We start from the raw sequence: 22,426 nt of genomic DNA on the forward strand, positions 1-22,426 counted from the left end.
CCTGGTTCAAGAAGAAGTTTAAGTAGTTTTATGGGAAAGAAAACTGAGAGAATTACAACCACAATGTACCAGTTTAGTACTTTAGGTGGTTTCAAACTTCTCCACTTCTCATATTAAGCATAATATAAGATAAGACAGATAACAGATAAGACACTTTATTGTTATTGTATGCGATACTACGAAATTTGGTTGGTGACAAACAGCCCAGCAGCAATGTATGAGATAAAAATGAGATAGAAATAAGATTAAAAAAAATATATTAAAACAGCAGGCAACATACAACAACATACAATATATACAAAAAGTACAGGAATAATAGTTATTGCACAAAGTAACCATGTTGCAGCATGTTTAAAGTGCAGCAGTGCTACAATATCAGTGCAGTATGTTCTACATATCAGAACATTAATCCAATAAAAACAATATATGTGCCACGTGAAAAAACAAGGTCCATGACTCATTTTCTGATTCTCACTCATGTTTTCCTGCTCTTATTTTCTACCTGTGTGTGTTTCCCACCTCAAGTTGCAGCAGCACCTGGATGCGTCACAGAGTTTTGGAGAGAAAGGGGCGGAGCCTTTACGCGCCACGAGAGGAGCTGGGATGTGAGAGCGGCAGGGGCAGTGTGTCTGCTGGATGCACTCAGTTAGACAGTATACTGTTGTTCCTCACAGAGATCTACGAACTAGTGTTAAACTCCTCAGGAAAAGGACAAATTCTGAAAAAAAAGGATCTGACACTTTCTCTCTGGTAGTTTTTAAAACGGAGAATAAAGATTCAATCAGGCGATCAGTTTGGATTTAAGGTGGAAAGTCAAGAAGTCCCGCTCCTGGATAAACAAGCGGAATATGATTTGAATCAAGGGAACTCTGCTGCTCGCTAACAGGTGAGTTACTCATCTTAAATTGTGCTTCTACTTTATTGACTTGACTCTTTTTCATTCTGAAACTGACTTTTCATGCGTAAAAGCGCAGAAAAAGTGACCCTGGATTAAACTCCTGACCCTCTCCTCCTCCTCCTCTTCCTCCTCCTCTGAATATCACAGCTTTGAAATGCTTTTTCTTTCTCTTAACACCACTTCACCACCTCTCGCTGTGTGTTTTCTTTGACTTTAAGCTATGAGTCACTTTCCTCCAAAATGAAAACATTTTCACTGTTTCCCATCGCCTTTTGTCCTTAAGAAAACACAGTGACGACGCTTTAAGTTTCATGTATTGTGTTTGGTGCAGGTGCGCAATATTGTGCACACTATTACTCATAATTTTAGACCAAAACAAGATTCCTCCAACCATGCCCCTAAGGAAACATTACTGACTCAAACACTGTTTATTAATAGTATCATTTTGGGTTGCAATTTACTCCTCTGTTACTGTATTTTTCACCATATTCTTTCACATTAGTGTTTTAGACTCTTATTTTATTTTTTTGGCACTCATGCCAGAAACGCTTTTATTGGGAGTTTTTCCTACATGCACCTGTTTCTGTCTGTCATTAAATGTCCTCCCTTAAACATTTTGGTAATATAGAAAATGACCTTTCTCCTTAAGACTTGCTCTTGAGCTGTTTACAGTGAGACATCAGGCATAAATCAGTAAAAATGTGCGCACAAGGAATCCCATTTAGTGCATCACTGTGGACACAAACAGGAAAAAAACAACAACCCTGAATTACTGGATGTTATTGCCTTGTTTAGGTTTACATCTGTAATCCTGTTAAAACCACATCCAGATAGAAGGCATGCAAATGTTCATTTTGCAAATTCTCTGGTGTTGCACCCCCTCCCTTACCTCCCTCTCTCCCTCCACTAAAAGCATCTCCCAGTGGATTACCATTTAGTCGCTGGGGTTATTTATCATTTTGCTGGATGGTCCCCCCTTGCCTTTCTCCCTCCAGCCTATTTTGTCTTAATTGAGTTTATCTCCCCTCCCTTGGGGCGCTTGCTGTCTAAACTTAGGCCCGTGGTTGTGTCGCCCTGCAGAGCGTGGCTGCTCCCTGGGTGATTCACTGTTGTGCCTCTCGCTGTGGTCACTTGGGAGCAGGGCTGAGCACCGCAGAAGTGCTCACCCAGGTCCCACTGCTGGCCTGTGTCGGGTCAGTGAAGTTAGAGGATGAAACTCTGATGATTAAAAGGCTGATATTAAAGCTTTGTGTCACCATAGAGCCTCGTTTCCCTTCCAGTACAAGTGGCTTCACTGCTTGTGGTGAAGTGAGTAAACCCAGATTTTTTTCCCACCCTGACACAGTTCCATTTATAAGTCCAAAAAGGGACACTCTTATTTCTCCTCAGTGGCCTCTTTTCAGTCCAGTACGTCGCCCTTTTCCAGACATTCACTCCCCGTACAATTGAGGCCACCTATTCAAGGATATCTATGACAAATATTTTAAGGTCTGTGTGTTCCACAGAGCTATTTAAATTGTGCATTTCTCTCCTCTTTTTTGGCCACAGGATGACTCTCCTCTCACTTCATGTCTTCATGCTGCTGTGGGTCTTGTGCCCCAGTACGATGAGCCAGTGTGATAAATCATCTGAGACCAGCAATCTAAACCTCTCGGTCAGCTACGAGCTCCCCACATTCACCGCAGACTTCCCAATACAGAACATGGTGACGCTCGCCGGGATCATCTATGTCGGGGCTGTGAACAGAATCTACGCCTTGGCTCCGAACCTCACCAAGCTGTCAGAGTACCACACGGGGCCGCTGCTTGCAAATGAGACCTGCGGACAGAAACCAACGAGCACAGACGGTGAAAGGGTGGACAACCATAACATCGCCTTGGTGGTGGAGCAAATGTACGATAAGGGATTGCACAGCTGTGGCTCAGCAGACAATGGTGTTTGCCGGCGTCATGTTCTGTATGATGACAGCCCGAAAACTGTAGACGAACAGGTCTCCTGCTTCACCGACGAAGCCAAGAATGGCAAGGGTCAACTCAGCGATGCAGGTGTTGTGGTCAGCCCTTCAGGTTCACAGGTTCTCAACGTGGAGACCAACATCATCAAGTTCTTCGTTGGGAACTCTGAGATCCCGGGCGTAACGGGAAACATTTCTAGCAGTGCAACACATCCTCACACCATCTCCGTGAGGAAGATGAAGACGAGCCTAAACGGCTTCACCTTCTTCTCCAACCACTCCTACATGGACCTGATCCCATCGCTACGTGGAAACTACTACCTGCGATACGTTTACTCCTTCCACAGCGGGGCGTTCACCTACTTCCTCACGGTGCAGAGGGTGAGCAGAGACTCGCAGGCCTACCACACTCGCATAGTCCGCATGTGCTCCTCGGACCTCGAGATCCGCCGATACGTGGAGATGCCCCTTGAATGCATAAGCACCGACAAAAGGCGCCGACGCTCCACAGACGACGTTAAAGTGTTCAACATCCTCCAGGCAGCACACGTCACCAAAGTGGGCAACGACGCCGAGCTGCAGAGGAAGCTGAAAGTGGAGGAGGGCGATGACGTGCTGTTTGCCGCCTTTGCCCAAGGACAGCCGAACTCTCCAGAGCCAACGGCAAACTCAGCCATGTGCGTCATATCCCTGAAACACATGAACAACATGTTCAAGATGTACATGCTGCGGTGCAACACGGTAGACCCGTATCACTTCACAGGATCAGACAAGAAGTCCTGCTACAATGTGGTAAGGACTGAAAGGGGAGGGGGTTCCCTTGTAAAAGCATGCTATTGTTGCACTCTGCTACTTTGCATTTATGTTTTCTGGAGGGAAATGCAAATATTGCTCTTTTCTCAACTGTCAAAAAACACGTCTTAACATTTTTAAAGCCAGACCTTGTTAAAGACAGATGGAAGGTAGACATTTTTTTCTTTAAGTGTCTTCTTTCCTACTAAACTTTTACAGTTTTTTCTCAAAATTTTTGCAAAACCAATTCAATTATTTGGGTTAAAACTTCTCCATTGAACACCCGTACAGTTCTAGCTTGTCTAATTAATCAGAAAATTGGTCAGAATTATTGTTTGGTCAGTGCTTTTTTTATGTTTGAGACTGAATCAACTGGAGTGGCTGCAGTTGTGCATGAAGGCAACCTTTACAGCAGCTACTGCATTGTTAATATGTTAATATTGGACAGTTTTTATTATCCAGCAGGGACTGTTTTGTCTTTAAGGAGCGTCTTTGCAGAACTTTGGAAATGTATTTATTCATGGTACATTTGGACTGTCTTGGTGTCCTAGTAATAAATGTGTTGTTTATTGTGCACACCGAAGCTGATGATAAACTCTTTGCTAAAGAAGTGATTTAAGGAAACTTTCTAAGTTGTACTTTTTTATTCAGGGAGATGCTGGGTTGAATAAAAAAAGTTAGGTAGACGCTCTTTGTAGACCAGCAATCAGGTTTAAACATCCTCCTGATGTTTTACAGCATCTCTGAGACTCATAAAATCCGCCTCTGTCACTCGTCCGTTGTATACGCATGGCTTGGGTTTTTATCTATTAGAGTTACAGGCCTTGGCTGTTGCTTCACTGCCGGCAGGTGGGCTTGTTGGCTGGAAACACTGTCTCAGTAGGTGGGTGGTCTCAGGTTCAGTCAGCCTGTGAGTCTGCTGTCTCTGTGTCCTTGTTCCATTGTGTTCAAGTGTCCTTGAGCAAGACGCTGAAGCGTGACCTGTTTCTGACTCTTGCCTTTGACCACTGACCGGTCTGGTTAAGAGTGTGCATTGTGCAAATAGGATATGAAAGAAAACAATGACTTTAAGGTTGAAGAGAAGCCTCTCTGTATACAGTCATATTTAGCAAACTGATTAAGACTCAAATGTCAGAACAGAAACTTGACTTGTCGGGTCGGTCTCCTGACCTAAATCCTACCAATCATAATGTGTCTTTCTGTCTTTACCGCAGAGAAGTGTCTAATAACACTACACAAAGGATACCTGCAGATATAGACTCCTTTGTTAAAGAGTTTGGTCCTTTATGTGAAGACAAAAAAAAGCAGTCGCTAATTGCTCTTTGTAAAGCCACCAGGCTCCATCGACAGAATGTGTCATTTTATGTTGCAGAACACAAACCCATCATTTCCCTGATAAGTGTTTTTTTGATTCTGTGTGTTATATAAATATCGTGTTGATTGAAACATACCCATTAAGACATCCAAGTAGCACAATACCAGAAATAAAGAAACAGATCAAGGCAGCGGTATAGACCAACAGCTCCCCCGCTCTTTAAGTGAAATTATTGTTTTGTCGGTGAAGTGTGGTGGCTTAGAAGAATATTGTGGCAAGTTTGTGATTTAAAAAAAAAAAACTAAAGAGGTCTCATTAGTAGGGTTCTCTTCTGTAAAGTAATAACTTATAAGCCACTTCGGTTGAAAATCTAGTTTGGTTTAAACAAGCACTTTTTGTGAACATACTTTATACCATACTTTAATTGACCTGTTTGCCCTTAATTTGAGTTTTTAATTTGATTTTTTAACATACTTCATTAATCTAGAGGGGGAAATTCTGGTTTACACTGCGTCATTGAGAGCCATGCTTCTCACACACATGCACAAACAGGTCATGCATTAATCCAGAGTGAGATGTCAGAGTGGAGCTGCTACACAGGGAGCGCGTCGGAGCTGTTTGGGGTTCAGTGCCTTGCTCAAGGGAAATTCTGCAGTACTCGAGAAGTGACCTTGCAGCTCTCCAACCACAAGACCAACTTCCATATTTAAGTCTGTACCGGGACTTGAACCATCGACCCTCCAGTTCCCAACCCAAGTCCCTACAGACTAAGCTACTGCCGCCTGTTACAGCAATAGCAATTGCAATACAGTAACTGCATTTCACAAACTTTTGACCCATAAACATAGAGCCCAATATTTCAACACCAGTGTTCCACCTTCAGAGATAGCACCTAACCTCATAGTCATTCCATCAATTCATCTGCATCGAACTGCAGTAACCCCCCACTCCCATTGTTCTGCAAGACAGTTGTTACCTATCCAGTGCCAAGTCATCCCCCAATCCATCAACATGAACTGGATCAATCAGGTGAATCACCTAATCAATAATGACATGAAGTTAACTGCCGACCTCCATGCAAAGAGGTCTGTCAATAAGTATAATGGCGCTGCCCCCTCTCTGACTTCGTCTTGACTTGACCTCAGCATCAGACACTACTGTATATCAGCAGACAGTAGATTAACTCTGACTCCTCCTGGGTATATCTTAAAGTGGAATAAGCTCTCAAATGGGCACCCATGTATCGGAGTCGAGCAAGAGCCAGAAGGTGACTTGTCAAAACATTTTGTGTGTGTGTGTGTGCGTGTGTGTTTACTATGCAGACTATATTTAGTTTTATGAACTAGTTTGAGCATTGCTGCACGTGCTGGAAACATTTCTTAGCTGCTGTTGATATGCATTGAACCACAACTACTCACAAAATGGTTGTGTGTGAAAACATCCCAAATTGGTCATGTCAAAAACTTTGCATCTTTTGTGTATTTATTAAGAGTTTGGGTTACTTTACTCAGATATTGATTGTGATTTAGCCATTTCAATTAGTGTATATTAGTGTCCAGTTCCAGACATCCATTGTTTTCCATTCGTCCATGAAGGGTACCAAATCAACGGCCTTGAATATTGAATCTTTAAATTCCATAATAAACATCGTGTCTGTATCGACAACTCTGTTCAGTTGTTTCTTTACTTTTTATCACACTTTTTTAGTTTAATTTAGTTTATTTGCACATTTTTTTGAAAGAATCAAACAGAAAAAAAACCAAAAAGAAAACACGAGGGCTTATCTCAAAACCTCACCTTAAGAGATTAAAAAAGTTAAAATAAAATACTGTAAAAAATAACAATAATAATGTTTTTATATTCATTCTTTAGCCTTAGTCGTGTTAAGCCTGACATACCAGTTCAATGCATTTTCCCTTGACAAGTATTAAATAAGGCACATTTAACATTAAAAATGTAGCTAGTTGTCTTCACTTCCTGTTTTGTTGATTTGCTCAATTTCTTGATAATTAACCTCCACTTTGTATACATACGTGGAATAGCACCAACCCTCTGCACATTTGTCATTTATGCATACTCTTGGACATACTTCTTGAGCACTTGTTACAAATTAAATTGGGATTTGTGTAAAAACATTATGCCCCATAGCACCCCTAGTGTTCAAAAACTCCAAGAGATGCCTTTAACGTTTGTCAGAATGAACATTTATGCTCTGAAACTGAATTATCATGCAACATTAATGTTCTGATAATAACCTAATCTATATTTTCGTCTCAAATGATGGATTACACAACCATTCATTTACATTTAAAAATAAATTTTTATACTGTACAGAAAACAATGGAAACCAGTGGCTGCAGACAAAGATAGAAATCTTCAGTGAGGTTCTCAAACACATGAAGAGCGACGTGTGGTTACGTTCAGATTCAAACCAGCTTTGCAAATACATGCAAATACATGGTGGGTGGGTGTTTTGGGTACATCAGCGCAGTCCTGACAGCTATCAGCGGTGGTGGAGATCCACAGGGGAAAGTGAGGAATGCTGAGAGCTGGGTGGGGGTTTAGGGGGCAGCACATATCTGACTCTCAGCGAGCCGTGATGAATGGCTCGGGGATAACAGGGCATCAGCAGCTGGGCGGAAGATGATCCCCCGACCCGCTGTGGCGGCCAGCCACGCTGCTGGCGAGCCCCTCTTCCCCAATCGGCTTGACCCCCACCTGTTAGCAGCACCTGTGGGAAAGTGGAAGTCTCATCCGTTACACCAAAGAGGCTTTTAATTTGGAGGGATGATTTAGAATGATCATTTATCAACACATCTTGAATTGATAAAACAGTTGTAGCACCAGTTAGAGCCCATTCTCAATATCGAAAAAAGGTCGAATTAAGTTCATCTCTTGAAAACCTCCAGAAGAACCTTCTGGCTCCTTTGAATTTTGGTTACCAGATGTGACAAGTTTTATAATGGTGAACAAATTTTGTGCCAAAGTCAGAACAGTCATCTCATAACTCACAGAGCCTGTTCAGCTACCGTGCACAGTATCAAAACAAAAAAATCATCCTGGTACAAATCAAACAACGTACGCCTTGTGCGTCACCGGCGTCAGACTGTAAAACAAAAGTTGCATTGTACGCAGTGATAATGAACGCTGAGAAATTCTTAATTTCCTCAAACCCCAAACAGTAATTGTCTGTTTTCACCTCATGAGAGAGGCCGAAGGTACGACAACTGTTGTTTCATCATTCAGAGTGAGAGAGTGCACTATTCTATTACACATTCTTACCTATTTACTCACTTGATTATTGAGTCGTCATGCAGCGTGACATCAGGTCTGCAGGATGAACAGGAGCATCTCCATGCTGTGTAATTATCCTATCCTTCTGTTCCTAACTCTGCAAAGCACTTGGCCTAGTTCTGATGGCTCTGCACACAAAATGATGAAATAACTTTGTTGACTTAATGCTTTTGCAGCTGCAAAAGTGTCCTTGCTCAGTGATCTCTTTTTAGTATTCTTAATCTAACTAGGGTTGTCAGGCTACGAGAATTTTAGATTTAAATATCATACAAGTAAAAATCGAACGATATTGACACCTGTTCTGATGCTGCAAAAGTAGAAGTCTGAGGCACCCAAAATTTGATTGTTTCTTTTTTTTTTTTAAATGCATACAAATTGCACATAAGCTCCTGCACAGTCCAAATTGCAAAAATACTCTATATTGCCAACATATTTGTGCAATTTAGACAGTGCTCTCTGTTTTGTCCTGCTGCAGCTATCGATTAAAAATATGACCATATCAAGATCAGAAGTTTTCGGTACTTTTGGATAGGCTCAATCATTAAAACAACAGATATTTTATCATTTTTAAAACACATGGTATCGGTGCGTCTGGCCGCCTAGCAGTTAGTGCAGGTACCCCATGTACAGAGGGTTAAGTCCTCCAGAGCCTGTGGCCCGGGTTCAAATCAGACCTCATGTCGTTCCCCACTCTCTCTCTCTCCCAGGTTTCTGACTCTGTCCTCTGTCCTCAAAAATCTCAAAATATCTAAATAAAAATCTTAACCCCCGGCTCTCCCCACCCCTTATAGACCCCTCACCTCATCCCATGTCTCTTTAAATCTCTTTTTTTATCTATAATAAAGGTTAAGATGGTGCCGCGCACAGATGCTACGGCTTCAATTACAGTATTTCGTTGTACTTGTACAGTGACAATAAAGATATCTTATAAAGGCATAGAAAGCCCAAAAATAAATATCTTATTAACAAAACAAAACACATGGTATTGAAAAGATACAAAAACAGTTTTGACAACCCTAACTCAAATACACACTCAAAACCAGAGTGTTTATTTTCTCTTTTTGCACGACTCAGCAGAGACGAATGGCACAAGAATTTGAACATTCAAATATTAGTGTGTTTGAACATGCAGATGCAGCAGATCAAGTGCTGAATCACTGCAGCCAAAAGAGCTTTTACCTCTCTAAAACCAAAAAGCCGTCCTTCTGTTTCTCTTTTATTGCCGACAGCTCTGATTCCTCTTGTTCTCAGCTGCCAGGTTAAGAAAGCTATAACTGCCTCCCTGATGCTCGTGCTGCAAACCTGGAGTTCAGTGAGCTAATCATAGCTCTGTTTCATTGATTTATGACTTGTACGCAGTGGCATATGGCAGGTAGACTCTGCTATCGTGAGGTTTGGGGGAGAGATAAGCGCGGCCATAAAAGTTGTAAACACTCCAAGGATGCATTCTTCCGCACACGGGGGGTTATTTTTGTCGCTTGCTCCGGCAAACTGTGTATTTTTGGTTTAAACCCTCCCAATCGGGATTTGGACGAGGTTGAAAGCTCAGTGTAAGAGCATGTTTGAAGTTTCTTAAGTGCTGGTTGTCAGCTCAGAGGTGCCTCTTAACTCCAGTTTAGGCTGCAGGATATGATAAATGTTGTAATGATGAGTGGCTCTCTTTTCAGCTGTCTGCATGATGGATCAGATCTGTTGTTATTGTTTCTGTCTTTAGGCTGCTCGCAACTCCAGGAAGAGCCTGGAAACCAAAGAAATAATGACTATTCTTAGTGACCTTTAGTGTTACGACGATTAACTGTGCATTGGTGCATTCTTTAATTATGCCTCTTTTCTTGACACAATAATTCAATTTTTTACTATTTTATTTTAGTCAATATTCACATAAGCAAATCGGCTTAAAGATGGAGTAGGCAATGCGGGTTAAGCCCTTTGTTACTTTAACTCAACAGCCAAACAAATACGGTAAAATCCAGAATGTAAGTCGCACTGGTATATGAGACGCAGTCGGTTCCTGTGTGAGGATTTCCACTACGCTCACCAAAGTCTACAAAGACTATTGTCACTGTAGATCTGTAGCTCTATCAGTACCATCTGTTTTCACTTTGTAGTTGAGCTCTCAGCCTACGGTGAAAGTTGTGAATTGCAGACAGCCCTCGAGTCACTCTGCCTGCCTTCACTGGTCACTTGTTACCTGGATGAGGTAGAAATGTAACTGCGGGTTGCCGGTGGCTGAGTGGTTGGGGAGGCAACCCTTGTATCTAGCAACGTTATAGAATCCAGGAAATCAAGTAACTAGGCTTCAATAACATGAGCTTTGAGCTTTGTTTCTAGTGGGCCAGGAGGTAGAAAAGTAAGCAGAGACTTGAATGTACCTGTTGCTTTGGGGCTTTTAGCCTGCTGTGTAGCTGCCTTGCAGTCACTTGTTTTTGCCAAGAGCCAGCGTTGAGTAAAAACACTGTATTGTTTTTCCTTGTGCACACAGAACAGACTGTCATCACCAAAGACATGCATAACTAGGGGTGTGATGTGATTGAGTGCCCGAGATCTAGCGATATTAAAATGTGACCAAATGTCATCGTCGAGGTGACAACTGTCTCGCGATATCAGTACATAGACGCAGAGTGGCAGCCATCATGATAGAATCTGATGTTGAGCTGGAGATTACTATCGAAGATTTGAACAATAAGCAGTGATATTCATTACAAGAATATTTGTTAAAATGTTTTTATTATTCCATTGGTTTGAATTTTGTGATTTTTATAAAATAACAGACTCCTTTTCCAGGATGTTTCGTCTTGTGAGCTGAGTCTATTGTCACACCCCTACTAATAACTCGTGAGTGCAACATATTGTGAAGACAAATATTAGAGCTTATAACTGGGTGTTGATCTCAATAAGTTATAGTAAATATCGCTGGAGAAATGTGGTACGAGGGTTTAAGGGTAAGAGTCCTTGTTGGAGTAGAACACAAGAAGAACACATATTAAACAGCTGACCTGAATGTATGTCCATTGTTTTACTTCAAAATAATACATTAAAAAGCAACATTTTATGAGACTTTTAAATACTTTCCAATAAGTTCTGCAGATTTTTACTTGAAAACTGACCTATTTGTTGGAGCGAAGTATTTACGTAGTGCTCCACCTCTCATAATAAAAGCACTCTTAAAGCTTTATCTGACCCCATGGATGTGTTGTTGTCTGACAGTATCACTTTAAAAAAAGACATGTAAGTGCCATTTTGCTGCCTAATGTTGTGTGCAGAGCCATGGCGGAGATTTGTAGCGTCCCCAACATGCCTCTACCACCCATTCCCATAAGTCTATAGAGGGAGCAGGAACATTTGAGACTAAAAATAAAGAGGAGCCGAGGGTCGAAATTATCATCAGATTACTATTGATTGGAGAAAACCCACCAAATGCTGATTGCTTTTAAATTGAATCTTTGGCCTGATTAATTGTAGCGTGTGGAATATAATTCCAGCTCGGAGACGCTTTTGACCGACAGTCATTTTAATTAGCCCGCCTGTTTTAATGAACGCACTTAAATGCTGCCTAGAAAACAAATACCAGAAGCAGCAAAAGAGGCCCATTGATTTTAGGGTTACTCTGTCTAGGAATTGCCAATAATTCAGTCTCGTCTCCTGTACGGTTGGATACCTCATGTTCTTAAACGATACAGTCGCTGTTATTTCAATGATCAGTAGTATCTAAATCGAGAGATCGTAAGTCTTATTCTAACCCAAAGGTGCTGTGAGCAAGTGTGCAGCAGTGGTCCGTTCAAGTCCACTGATCTGTTCAAATGGATGATTAGTGATAATTTATAGCTTTCACATGACCTCACACATGTATGAAAGCGCCCATTTGGCGTCCAAGAAAGGCTTCCTACTGCAGCATCTATGGAGAAGTTTCCAATCTCAGTCTCCACCTTCATGATTCAACCAGCTATTTAGTTTTTGAATGCAAGAGAGTTGCTGTTTGTTGGATAGGTGTGCAGTGGCTGCTACTTTCCTAAGCTCTTTCTGCCTTCTCGGCCTCTGCACCAGTCTAGCGAACTGCAGGATTGGTCTATACCCTGTTATAGTTGAAAAGTAAAGACGCTGTCTAAATTCCATAAATGCATTGGCAACATTTCAGTATATTTTGGTAGGAAAATACAATAAATTAAACATATTGTATCTAAATAGGTTTTGACATGGTTTGAGTTTTACTTGAATTGATCAATGTATTGACAACCCTAGTCTCCTGGATGAAAGTCCAGTGTTTGTTGGTAACAGATTGAAGTGTGTGGCCACTGACCAATATATTTTTATATATATTTGACAACTGTAAAGTGAAAACGGGCTGGTCACAACAATAAGAGCCTGAGAAACAAATTTTGATCTGGTAAAATCACAAAGAAAAGGCAGAAAGAGATAAAAGAGATGACAGTAGACTTTGCGGGACCGCAAAGAATGCAATGACATTCACATGCTGCGTCCTTTCAATGGTTAATGCTCAGTTGACTTCTGCTTTCCTTCAAGGCTCTATACGATCTCTGTGACATACAAGAATTATATTTTATTCACATAGAATCCACACAGAAAATCTAAAGTGTACATTAAGGGGAAAAAGCAAGTCTCAGCCATCTGCCTGTATTTTATATTTCATGAGCTTCAACATGAAAGTTTACTTACTTACTTACACATGGTATGCACCAGCCGCCTTACACTTAAAATGCAAGTGTCAAAGCTTAAATATTCACCTCTCCACCTGTAATAGAGGATGTGCTGCTATAACAGCAGTAAGCGATCAATCATTCAGTACTACTAAGTGTCCAATTTTACACTCGTACATACATTATAGTTTTCCTGTGACAGATGATATGCCCTGCAGCAGCCTGACAATAGAAGGACTAAACACTGTGAATCTGTCAGTAATGCTGCTGCTGTTTCACCAGGTGCTGCTGTTGATGTCGCTGTCTGCAGCCCACACATGCCCGAGCCTGCTCATGCCATCACAGAGCTGGTATTTGTTCGCCTGAATGCTCCCCCTGCATCAAGCAGATACACTTTTGGGGCGTATGTGGCTCAGTTGGTAGAGTTGGTCGTCTCTCAGCCGGAAGGTCTGTGGTACGATCCAAAGCTCCTTCAGCCACATGTCTCGATGTGCTCCGACATTTGGTCTGATTCGCTAATTTCTTATGAAACGATAATAGTTACTGATCTGATTGATGGGCAAGCTTTTTATAGCTGTTTGTCAGGATACATAAGGCCCGCCTTAGCTCCAGCTCTTTGCCTTTTACTAAGTTGATCCACTTAAGCTCTTTTGGAAACCGCCTATTTTACTAGTACTTCGATGATTTGGCCCAAAATGCTGTATGCAGTATGGGAACATGCGACCATTGTGACAGGAAAAAAAACAAACACTATCAGACCAAACCCCAGAAAGATACCAACAATTTTTTAAATCTCAAAATCATGAAAATCTAAATAAACCACCTGTCAGTTTTTTTTCCAGACTGTAAGTGGATGCTTCACTGTAGCAGCGTTTTCCGTCAGCTGTGCTGTTTTTTTATTTACGCATTTCTTGACGAGAAACCAGCTTAGCCTGGCATACTGCAAAATAACCACCGACTGGATGTCATGCTACTGTTGAACACAGTATGCAGTATTCAATACATATTGCATATTATGTATGATAGGCAGTAGGTGGTTTCAAAAACAGCCTGTGAGCCAGAATTTCCAATATGGCAACCGCTACCGATGGACTTCAAAAGTTTGCTTCAGAAAACAATGGGTGATTTCACTGAGATTTTTTCCATGTTTATATACGGTCCATGGAAAAACTCCAAGCTTTCAACAAAATGTATAAGAAAATGAGTGTAACTATAAAATATATATATTTTTTTAATTATGCAAGTTATAATCCTTGAATTCCTTCTTTACAGTCTACCTGGAAAAAGTAACATCTGATAAGGTAAATTATTAGTGGAAATTATTTGTCATATATTTTATTGCCTTGTCTCGCCACACCCGATGCCAATCTTTCCTAAATTGAGTGGGATTAATAGCATAAATATACGAACAATTGGCCCGGAGGTTACAATTGCTGCCTTTTCACAACTGCATCTCAAAGATTGTCATGGCTAAGCCAGTTGCAGGACCCAGCGGTACTCTCAGCAGGTGTGCACGTCTCCAGTCAAATACTGGAATAAGCCGAAGAATGAAAATACAACGTGCTTGTCCCGTCCTGCTCTGGTAATTTTTCCATCTAAACCCCTCTGTTTTGATAAAGAAGACTGACTGACTGTGTGTGTGTGTGTGTGTGCTGTGGTTTGACTTCAATACTTGCTTTAATGGAGAATTTAGATGTTTAAAAGCACAACAAAAGGCCTTTCAAAAAATAGCTGGAATAAAAAAAAAAAACAGCTTTAGTTTAAACATCGAGGAAAACAGTCCATTACCTGGCACACTCCTGGCTGACCATATGGCAATGTGTTTTCACTGAAAGCTGGCAGCTGGGTGTGTCCCCCCCGACACACACACACACACACACACACACACACACACACACACACACACACACACACACACACACACACACACACACACACACACTCAGGTGGGCAGTTGCGTCACCAAGCAGCCGAGTCCAGGCAGGTCCTACTGCTTGAGGAGAGGATTGGTCAGCGCCCACATCCAGCTGCACATCACATCAGAGAATAAAAACACATATAAACACGTTCCTTATCAACAGTAATGATGGTACAATGATACAAAAGCTTAACCTTGAAATGACCTGAGTTTAAAGCTGTGCCAGCTGCTTGCATCATCACACACATCTTTTTAGTCTAACTAATTATAACCTTACAGAAAAACATCTTTCTTTATTCTTTAATTGTAGCCTTAAACAGTTGTGCAACTTTTTTCTCAAAGCATCCACCTTTAGTTGCACTGGGTCACTGTGAGCCTGTTCATGTCTGCAGGCATTTCCTGCACCATTTTCTACATGATTTCACATCCACTCACTCTCTGTGTTTAGTTTTGTCTCCACACAGTTAATGATTAGTCCAGGAGTTTGGTTTCTGGTTTGGTTGGAAAAGCTGGATGTGTGTGTAAATCCCTTTTGCATGGGCTTTTGTATGCACATCTTATCTTTGTTCCCGAGATAACAAGTAGAGTAGTAAATATGCAAACCGTTGCAGTGTCTGCATGCAAGCTGTCTTCTAACAAGGTGGATGGGAAATTACCATCAGCCACCCTCAGACAAATACTGTTAAAATTTAGGCCACAGAGTTTTAGTGCCAACCACCACTCAGAAAGACAAATAAACACCATGTGTTGTTGTTTCTATCTTCTCTGTTTTCTCGTTTTTGAGTCTTTAATGTGAGACTTAATCCTTTTTTTCTGCTTTATATCTTGATATAAAGAGACCTCTTGGTTTTGGACTACAAGTGGAGCAAAATAAGTAATGTGGCCTACTGGAACATGTTGCTGTGGTTTTACACTGGTTTCTTCATTTTTTGTGTTACAATTTATTAGCGCCCGAATGCTATGAGACATTTGTGGCCGGTACCAATAAAGGAAAAAAATCTGATACCGATATATCAGCCGATATCTTTGTTCTGGGACGCTGGTGGCGCTGTGGTGCAGTGGTTAGTGCGCGCGCCCCATGTATGGAGGCTGTGGTCCTCCGGGCTGGCGGCCCGAGTTTGAGATGTAATACCCCACTCTCTCTCTCTCTCCCTGATTTCCAACTCTATCCACTGTCCAATCTCTCCATTAAAAATCTCTCCGCCCAAAAATATGGTGACAATCAGAAAGGTGAATAAAACTAGTCATATCGGCTAATATCTGTGATTCAACCAGCTGATGCTGATAGACACCTGATATGATAATATCGGCTGATATTATCGGCTGGCCAATAAATCAGTAGAGCTCATTACTTATTGATCATTTGGGTGATAAAACTTGCAGATCTCCTTCTTACTTTTAGCTGGAGAACTTAGAAATCTCCCAATTGCTGTGTTTGTCTGATTGATAAAATGCTTTGTTCACAGCCTATTAGGTAAAGTGCCTTTATGATCATTGTGGCAGTATCTCGTCATCCTTCCGTCTTGACACCATCTTGCAAATGAGATACTTTCCTCAAACGCTCCTGCTGACAGATTTGTCTCTGATTGGATTTCGTAAATGCTTTCTTTGCAGCATGCGGGGCGTCTGCAAGCAGTGCCAGAAGGCATCCGCGATGTACTTGTTTAGTGTCGAATGTGGACGAGCTTTGCTCTGCTGAGTTCATGAGTCAAGACCCTCCAGCTATTTCCTAATCAGCGGCATGCGTCCTCCTCTTCTATTTCACCACATGGTGATATCCTGCTCTCCGCTGAAATGAGCCTTGTGGATGCTTATCTGTCAGCTTGCGCGCGTGCTAAATGAAGGAGCAAAAGCAATCTCCTTCTCCACTGCTTCTGTCCCGAACGGCGCCCTCACCTCGACCCCAGATCACTCTCATTTCCTTCAAGCTCTGTCACAAGGTCTGAGTCTGGCTCTCTGAAACCATCAGAATCCCCGAGTTCACTAGAGCAGAAAACCGTCCCTTTAGGGCTGCAGGTGCAGATGCTTGGAGGACAGTAATACAACTTTAAGTCAAGTCCACATGTCTTTCTGTGTGTTTGTTATATTGTGTAAAAAAGTTGGATTGAGCACCTGACTGATAATACAAACTACAACGAACAGAAACCTTTATATAGTTTTGAGAATCAGTCAACTCAACTCACATTTAGATTTGAGAGTAAAACAGAATTTGAACTTTGGTGTTCACGATGATAGAAAAATACAACTTTCAAATTGACAGTAATGTCGATTTTTGATTCTTTGATCAGCACAGAGACAATTCCACTGACCTCCACTGTTTCAGGAATAAAGCAGAAATTAAACCAAAACCATCTACATGTCTATATACCAGAAGTGCTGAGTGAGATTGTGTTTGGATGAATTGGCCCTTTAAGTCTCTTTTGATGTTGCCAATCTGCTAAATTAGCACTGACCTGTGGCCTTCCCCCATCAACCATATCAACCATTGCTGACTAACTTCCTGAGTATGCAGTTAACCAGTCAAGGAACCAAATGGAAGAAGAGAGCCTGTCATTCCTGAGGAAGGTCTCACCACAAATGAGGATTAATCTCCCCTATTCCTTTGGACCAGTAATCCTCACACAATGCAAGCAGAGGATTGTTCCTGGATGTGTGCTCAAGTAATAAGAAACCCACCTCCTCCTCCTCCTAACCTCTGCGTCCACACTCTTGTATTGGATTTTATCAGCCATGCTGCGCTCCCAAACAATGCACCACAAACAGAGGAGCTATCGCTACAATCCCTGGGACTACTCGGATATTGTCTCTGCAGAACTTGATCTTATCGGCTGGCTCTGTGATGCTGGTTTGAATCATATTGCAGGAGCTTGGAGGGCAAGCTCACACCTGAACTGAATGTTTACTGTTTCAAAGTCTGAGTGGGTCTGCAGCTGGGTTTGGTTAGATTGTTAGAAGAAACCCTCAAAAATAACTTTTCCAAAACAGATTTTTGCTGATTTTAGTTTTTGTGGGAATACTGAATTATCTTTGTTAAGGTTTGCAAACCTGGCTAAATCATTGTTTTTATTGTTTAGGGTTGGAAAAAATAGATTACTAGTTTGCTTTCAGGGTCAAGAAACCATTGTTATTGTGAGGTTGCATCACACACCTTCCACCCTGCTAGTTGTTATGGAGAGTCAAAAAATGGAATCGAGCCCTCATCATGAAGTCAGAGCTCCTCCGGTCCTGAGCATGAAAAAAAGTTCTGGCTGCAGGCCATGTGGCTCAGTGAGTGAGCACAAGCAGATGCTGCAAGATTATTCTGAGTCTGATCCCAGAAGATCTGTGATATATTTGCGTACAAGTGTACATGAGAAGGAGGTTGAGCAACAACTGCAGAGCCAGGTGCCGACTTCCAGGACTTTAACAAGTGTGAAAAAGTAGCACAATGATGCATTGTTTGCGCTCTTGTTAGCTCTCAGAGGACAGAGGGGATGCTGACTGTTGTTTGCTCCGTCATGCACTTTAAAAGCTCTATGGAGCACGCATGGCTGGCCACCTGCAAGCTGTCACAACATGCAGTGAATATTTTATGGTGCCTTCATAAAGATATACTTCTATAAAAAAAGAGAAGTCTGTTTTCTGAAGATTTATTGATGAGGTTTTGGCTGTACAGTAAATAGTTCCCTGGGATTATATTTAGCTTTTGTGGTTTTCTGTGAAAAGCTGCTGGGATATTTCATTTATTTCTGTCTGTGTCACTTTGCAGAAATATGAACTTATGCACATTAGAACCTTTTCCTCCAACGAGTGACATTTCAGTTTCTTACCCTGCACTTTGCACTCATATTTGTTATGTTTTCTTCATTTGATGTGATACATCGAATAGGATTGGCACAATATTAAACTTTTAAACTTCGACACGGTTCTATCGATACCACGGCAACAAAAATACAAGTCCTCGGCACCTAGAAGTGGGTCATTTGTTGTTTTTTTATTATTGAAAATTGCACTAAAACTCCTGCAGACTGTCTGGATTGCACAAATATGTTTCTTTTTGAAACATTATCAGTGTAATTGTGCAGTAGACACTGTGTTCCCTCTCTCCATTTTGCTTGTTGAAGCTTTTGGTTTAGACATGTCTGAACTTTTTTAAGTTTGATAATTAAAATAATAGGGATTGAATTGTTTCAAAACACGTTATATCGAAAAGTATCGAGATGCATCAAAGTATTGAACATTTTGACAAGCATAGTGTAAAAGCATCACCCCTGCCAGTGATCTGAGTGGAGGATGCCGTGTGTTCAGACCTTATATTGACCCTCTGTTGATAAGCTGTCTTGCTGTTGAGACTTAGGCCAGTGCTGTTTACAACCTGAGGTTATCTGGCTGCTCCTCAACGGCTGCTGTTCTGCTGCAGCTCTCCAGCTGCTGTCTCCCTGCCTCACATTGTGCACAAGCCACCGCAGCTCAGTGCGTCTTACGATAGACGTTGGGGGAAAAAAGAACAGCAATACAAGCCACTTGTATGCTTTAAAAGGTAGTGTGACGGCCTGAGCAGCTTTTTTTGGCAGTTTCTGTTCAGAGTGAAATCTTCACTGTGAAGATTCTGCCAAGTGTCTGCACCGGTGGATGGATTTGATTATTCCAGACTGCTTCGGAGCAGGAATCCTGGAAAATAAAAGAGACTTGGCCAAATAACTTTGAAAAATGTCAGTTTGAATCTTCTCATGACTTGTTTGTGTTTGCATATGCTTGCTTCAAATCAAATTGTCCTCTTCCTCGGCACAAGGGAGCAGTTATTTTGATATTTTCAGTGGATCTTTTATGGCTGCACGGTAAGCACCAGCTGTACTTTTGACCCCCCCCCCCCCCCCCCCCCCCCCCGACTGCAGTAACGTAAAGGAGAGGCTGATGATAATACTAATAAAGACGTGTGTGGATGATTGGTGCCCCAACACTAAATCAGCCCCCCCCCCCTCCCTTCACGTCCATGTGTTCCTATAATTAAGAGCACATGTGGGGATGGCAGCTGCTTCAGTAAAGACGACTGATCGCTCCACTTAGCTGTCAGATTGGAGATTGATCTGACCCCGGGAAGACATTAATGCTCTAAAATAATGTCCCGAGTGAGTGATACACAGGCTGAAAAAGCAAAGCATGATGCAGCGCTCATTTGCACCCAGACAATTATATCCAGTGTCTTTTCTCATGTATTTACCAGATTAAGACAAAGTGTTCAAGGGTGTCCCATCCAGATCCATCAACATTTTATTTGTTGCTCTGTTTACCCTTGGGATCTATATTTTAAAAGATCTTCAGTACCTACAGCATTCATCTGATAGGGAATGTAAACTCCCTCAAATAAATGGTTTGGGTTCACTCCAATGAACGAAAACATACTTTGTCATGTTTCAGATAGTTTTGGATTTATTTGTGGAGGTTTTTTAAAGATGTATTTTTTGGGGGCTTTTGGGCCTTTAATGAAGAGATAGGATAGTGGATAGAGTTGGAAATGAGGGAGAGAGTGGGGAATGACATGCAGGAAAGGAGGCACAGGTGGGATTCCAACCCGGGCCGCCTGCTTGGAGGACTACAGCCTCCATACATGGAGGCCACTGTGCCACCAGTGCCCCATTTGTGGAGGTTTTTGGTGTCTGCATAACCCTATCCAATGGCAAAACATGAAATCAGTTAGTCTTAAGGACTACTTTCTATCAGATTTCTTAAAAAAATGTCCTCACAGAGAGGAAAGTGGAAAAAATAGTATAAAGACCATTTTTTTAATGGAAGTCATATTTCTGACAGATACCTCAAAATCATCAAAAAGATATTATGACCAGAAGCTAGAAAGTTGGTTCTTTTCTGGGTGATTAGGCTAGAGATCTTCAAATGTACAAAAATGACTGACCGTCATTTAAGATACAGGATAGTTATGAAATAGCTTTTCACCAAACATTGCTCACAGACTTGTCATCTTTGCACAGAATTTTCATAAAGGAGGAAAAAGGAAGAAGTAAAGTTGTCAAATACAAAAATCATCAAATCGGACATGTTGCTTCATTAACCTGGTGGCCAGTTTACAATCTGGTCAGGTCGCATGTAAAAGATAATGGTGGAAGCTGCACTTGTTGTCATCACAAGCCATGTTCATGATGAAGCTTGAGATCAATAATTACACCATCAAATACCAGTCAGCATTTTATACTGGAACATCTGTGTATTGGATGCACACTATTACCTTTGAGATGTAAAGGAAAGTATTAAAAGTGCATCTTATACACCAGATTTTATAGTAAACGTTGTCACCAGCGCCATGCTCACTCACAGGGAATTTTCCTGGATATTTTCTGCTGCGTTCAAAGAATGTCTAATCTGAACATCACGCATCAATTTAACCAGGGGGGCTGGCAGACTGAATCCAGGTGAAGTCGGGGTGAAAGATTTCAGGAGTTCGTCCTGAAAATCTCCGGAAATTTTAAAGAGTCTTGTACGTGTGAGAACATGGTAAGCTGTCATAAAATAAGGCCAAAGCTAAATCTAATTTACAACAGTATAAGAATTAAAACATCCAGCTGGGACTTCTTGGACACCTGAGCAGAAGTGTGACAGTAGAATAAACGTACAATCGTGTCTCACTTACATGACAAGCAGCGATTTATCACCATCACAGGGGTTCCCGCCACTGCACTCATGGAGCAGATGTCACAAATATCAATGTGACGTCGGTTTTTTAAACAAATAAAAGTCAGAGAGGAAAGTGTGAGTCCAGTGGGAACATTTCACTCTATGTTTCAAGCGGAAAGTGCAAGCTAAGCATGACAAACTTGGGCTTATATGGTGTAATGTATCTCATATGTCTGGAGCTTTTTATGAAACACCTAGGATGAGCGCAGCAAGGATGTAACCTAGACTCAAGCATGGACAGAAAAGCGTCCCATCTGGTTTGTAAATAACACAGAAACTGGCCTCATTGGTTTATTGCAGAAGCTTTCCCTGAAATATTCTCTCTTTGTATGTCATCTCTGTCTGGGAGTATAAGAATGTCTAAAGGGATTGACCTTTTTTAATTCCCTTTGATCTGCAGACTGTAACTTTAGCTACTGTGTCAGTCTGACCGCACTGTATGTCAGCAAAGTAACTCTGCAGAGCTCATCTGAAGAATGCGCTATAGCAGAAGAAAAAAACCAAAGATCATCAAAGAAGTTCTCAGACGGAGATGAAAAAGTGTCTTTTGGACCCCGCTCACCAAACTCAGCAGTCCATCACCTTTTCCCTTGTTTTTTAAATTGCATAAAGCCTCCGAGCCTCTGAGCAGAAGAGGAGAAAAATATGTTGATACATGCAGGACAAACGTTGCAGTGTGAAGCCGTGATGACAGATGATGTTTTAGAACATATTGGAAGCAGAGGAGACAGAGGATCATCAGTCAGCCGGCCAAGTTTCATACAGTCTGGGTGATTTAAAGGTGCTGGAAGCTTTGTTCTTCTGAGGCAGCAGAATCCTTCAAAACTGAGAGGATGGACTGTGTGTGTGTCCTTGTTTGAGTATGAGCAGGGAGATAAAGGAAACAGAAAAAAAGAATGGAAGTGGGGTTACAAAAGAGAAGTGGACAGGGGTC

At 41.6% G+C, this 22,426-nt stretch overlaps 1 protein-coding gene across 2 annotated transcripts in view; it reads left to right on the top strand.

Moving 5' to 3' along the window:
- The first annotated feature begins 617 nt into the window (after positions 1–617).
- The window catches only part of met (MET proto-oncogene, receptor tyrosine kinase), a 76,635-nt gene continuing 54,826 nt past the window's right edge, over positions 618–22,426 (top strand). For both annotated transcript variants that reach the window (XR_010666672.1, XM_020637234.3), the window contains exons 1-2: positions 618–886; positions 2,447–3,644. Coding sequence is in view for 1 of the 2 variants with exons in the window: in XM_020637234.3 (XP_020492890.2) it covers positions 2,448–3,644 (1,197 nt within the window). In the remaining variant the exon portion in view is untranslated. The remainder of the gene's footprint in view (positions 887–2,446; positions 3,645–22,426) is intronic.

The sequence above is a fragment of the Labrus bergylta genome, chromosome 7 (genome assembly GCF_963930695.1).
Source record: "Labrus bergylta chromosome 7, fLabBer1.1, whole genome shotgun sequence".
In the NCBI taxonomy this organism is placed as follows: domain Eukaryota; kingdom Metazoa; phylum Chordata; class Actinopteri; order Labriformes; family Labridae; genus Labrus; species Labrus bergylta.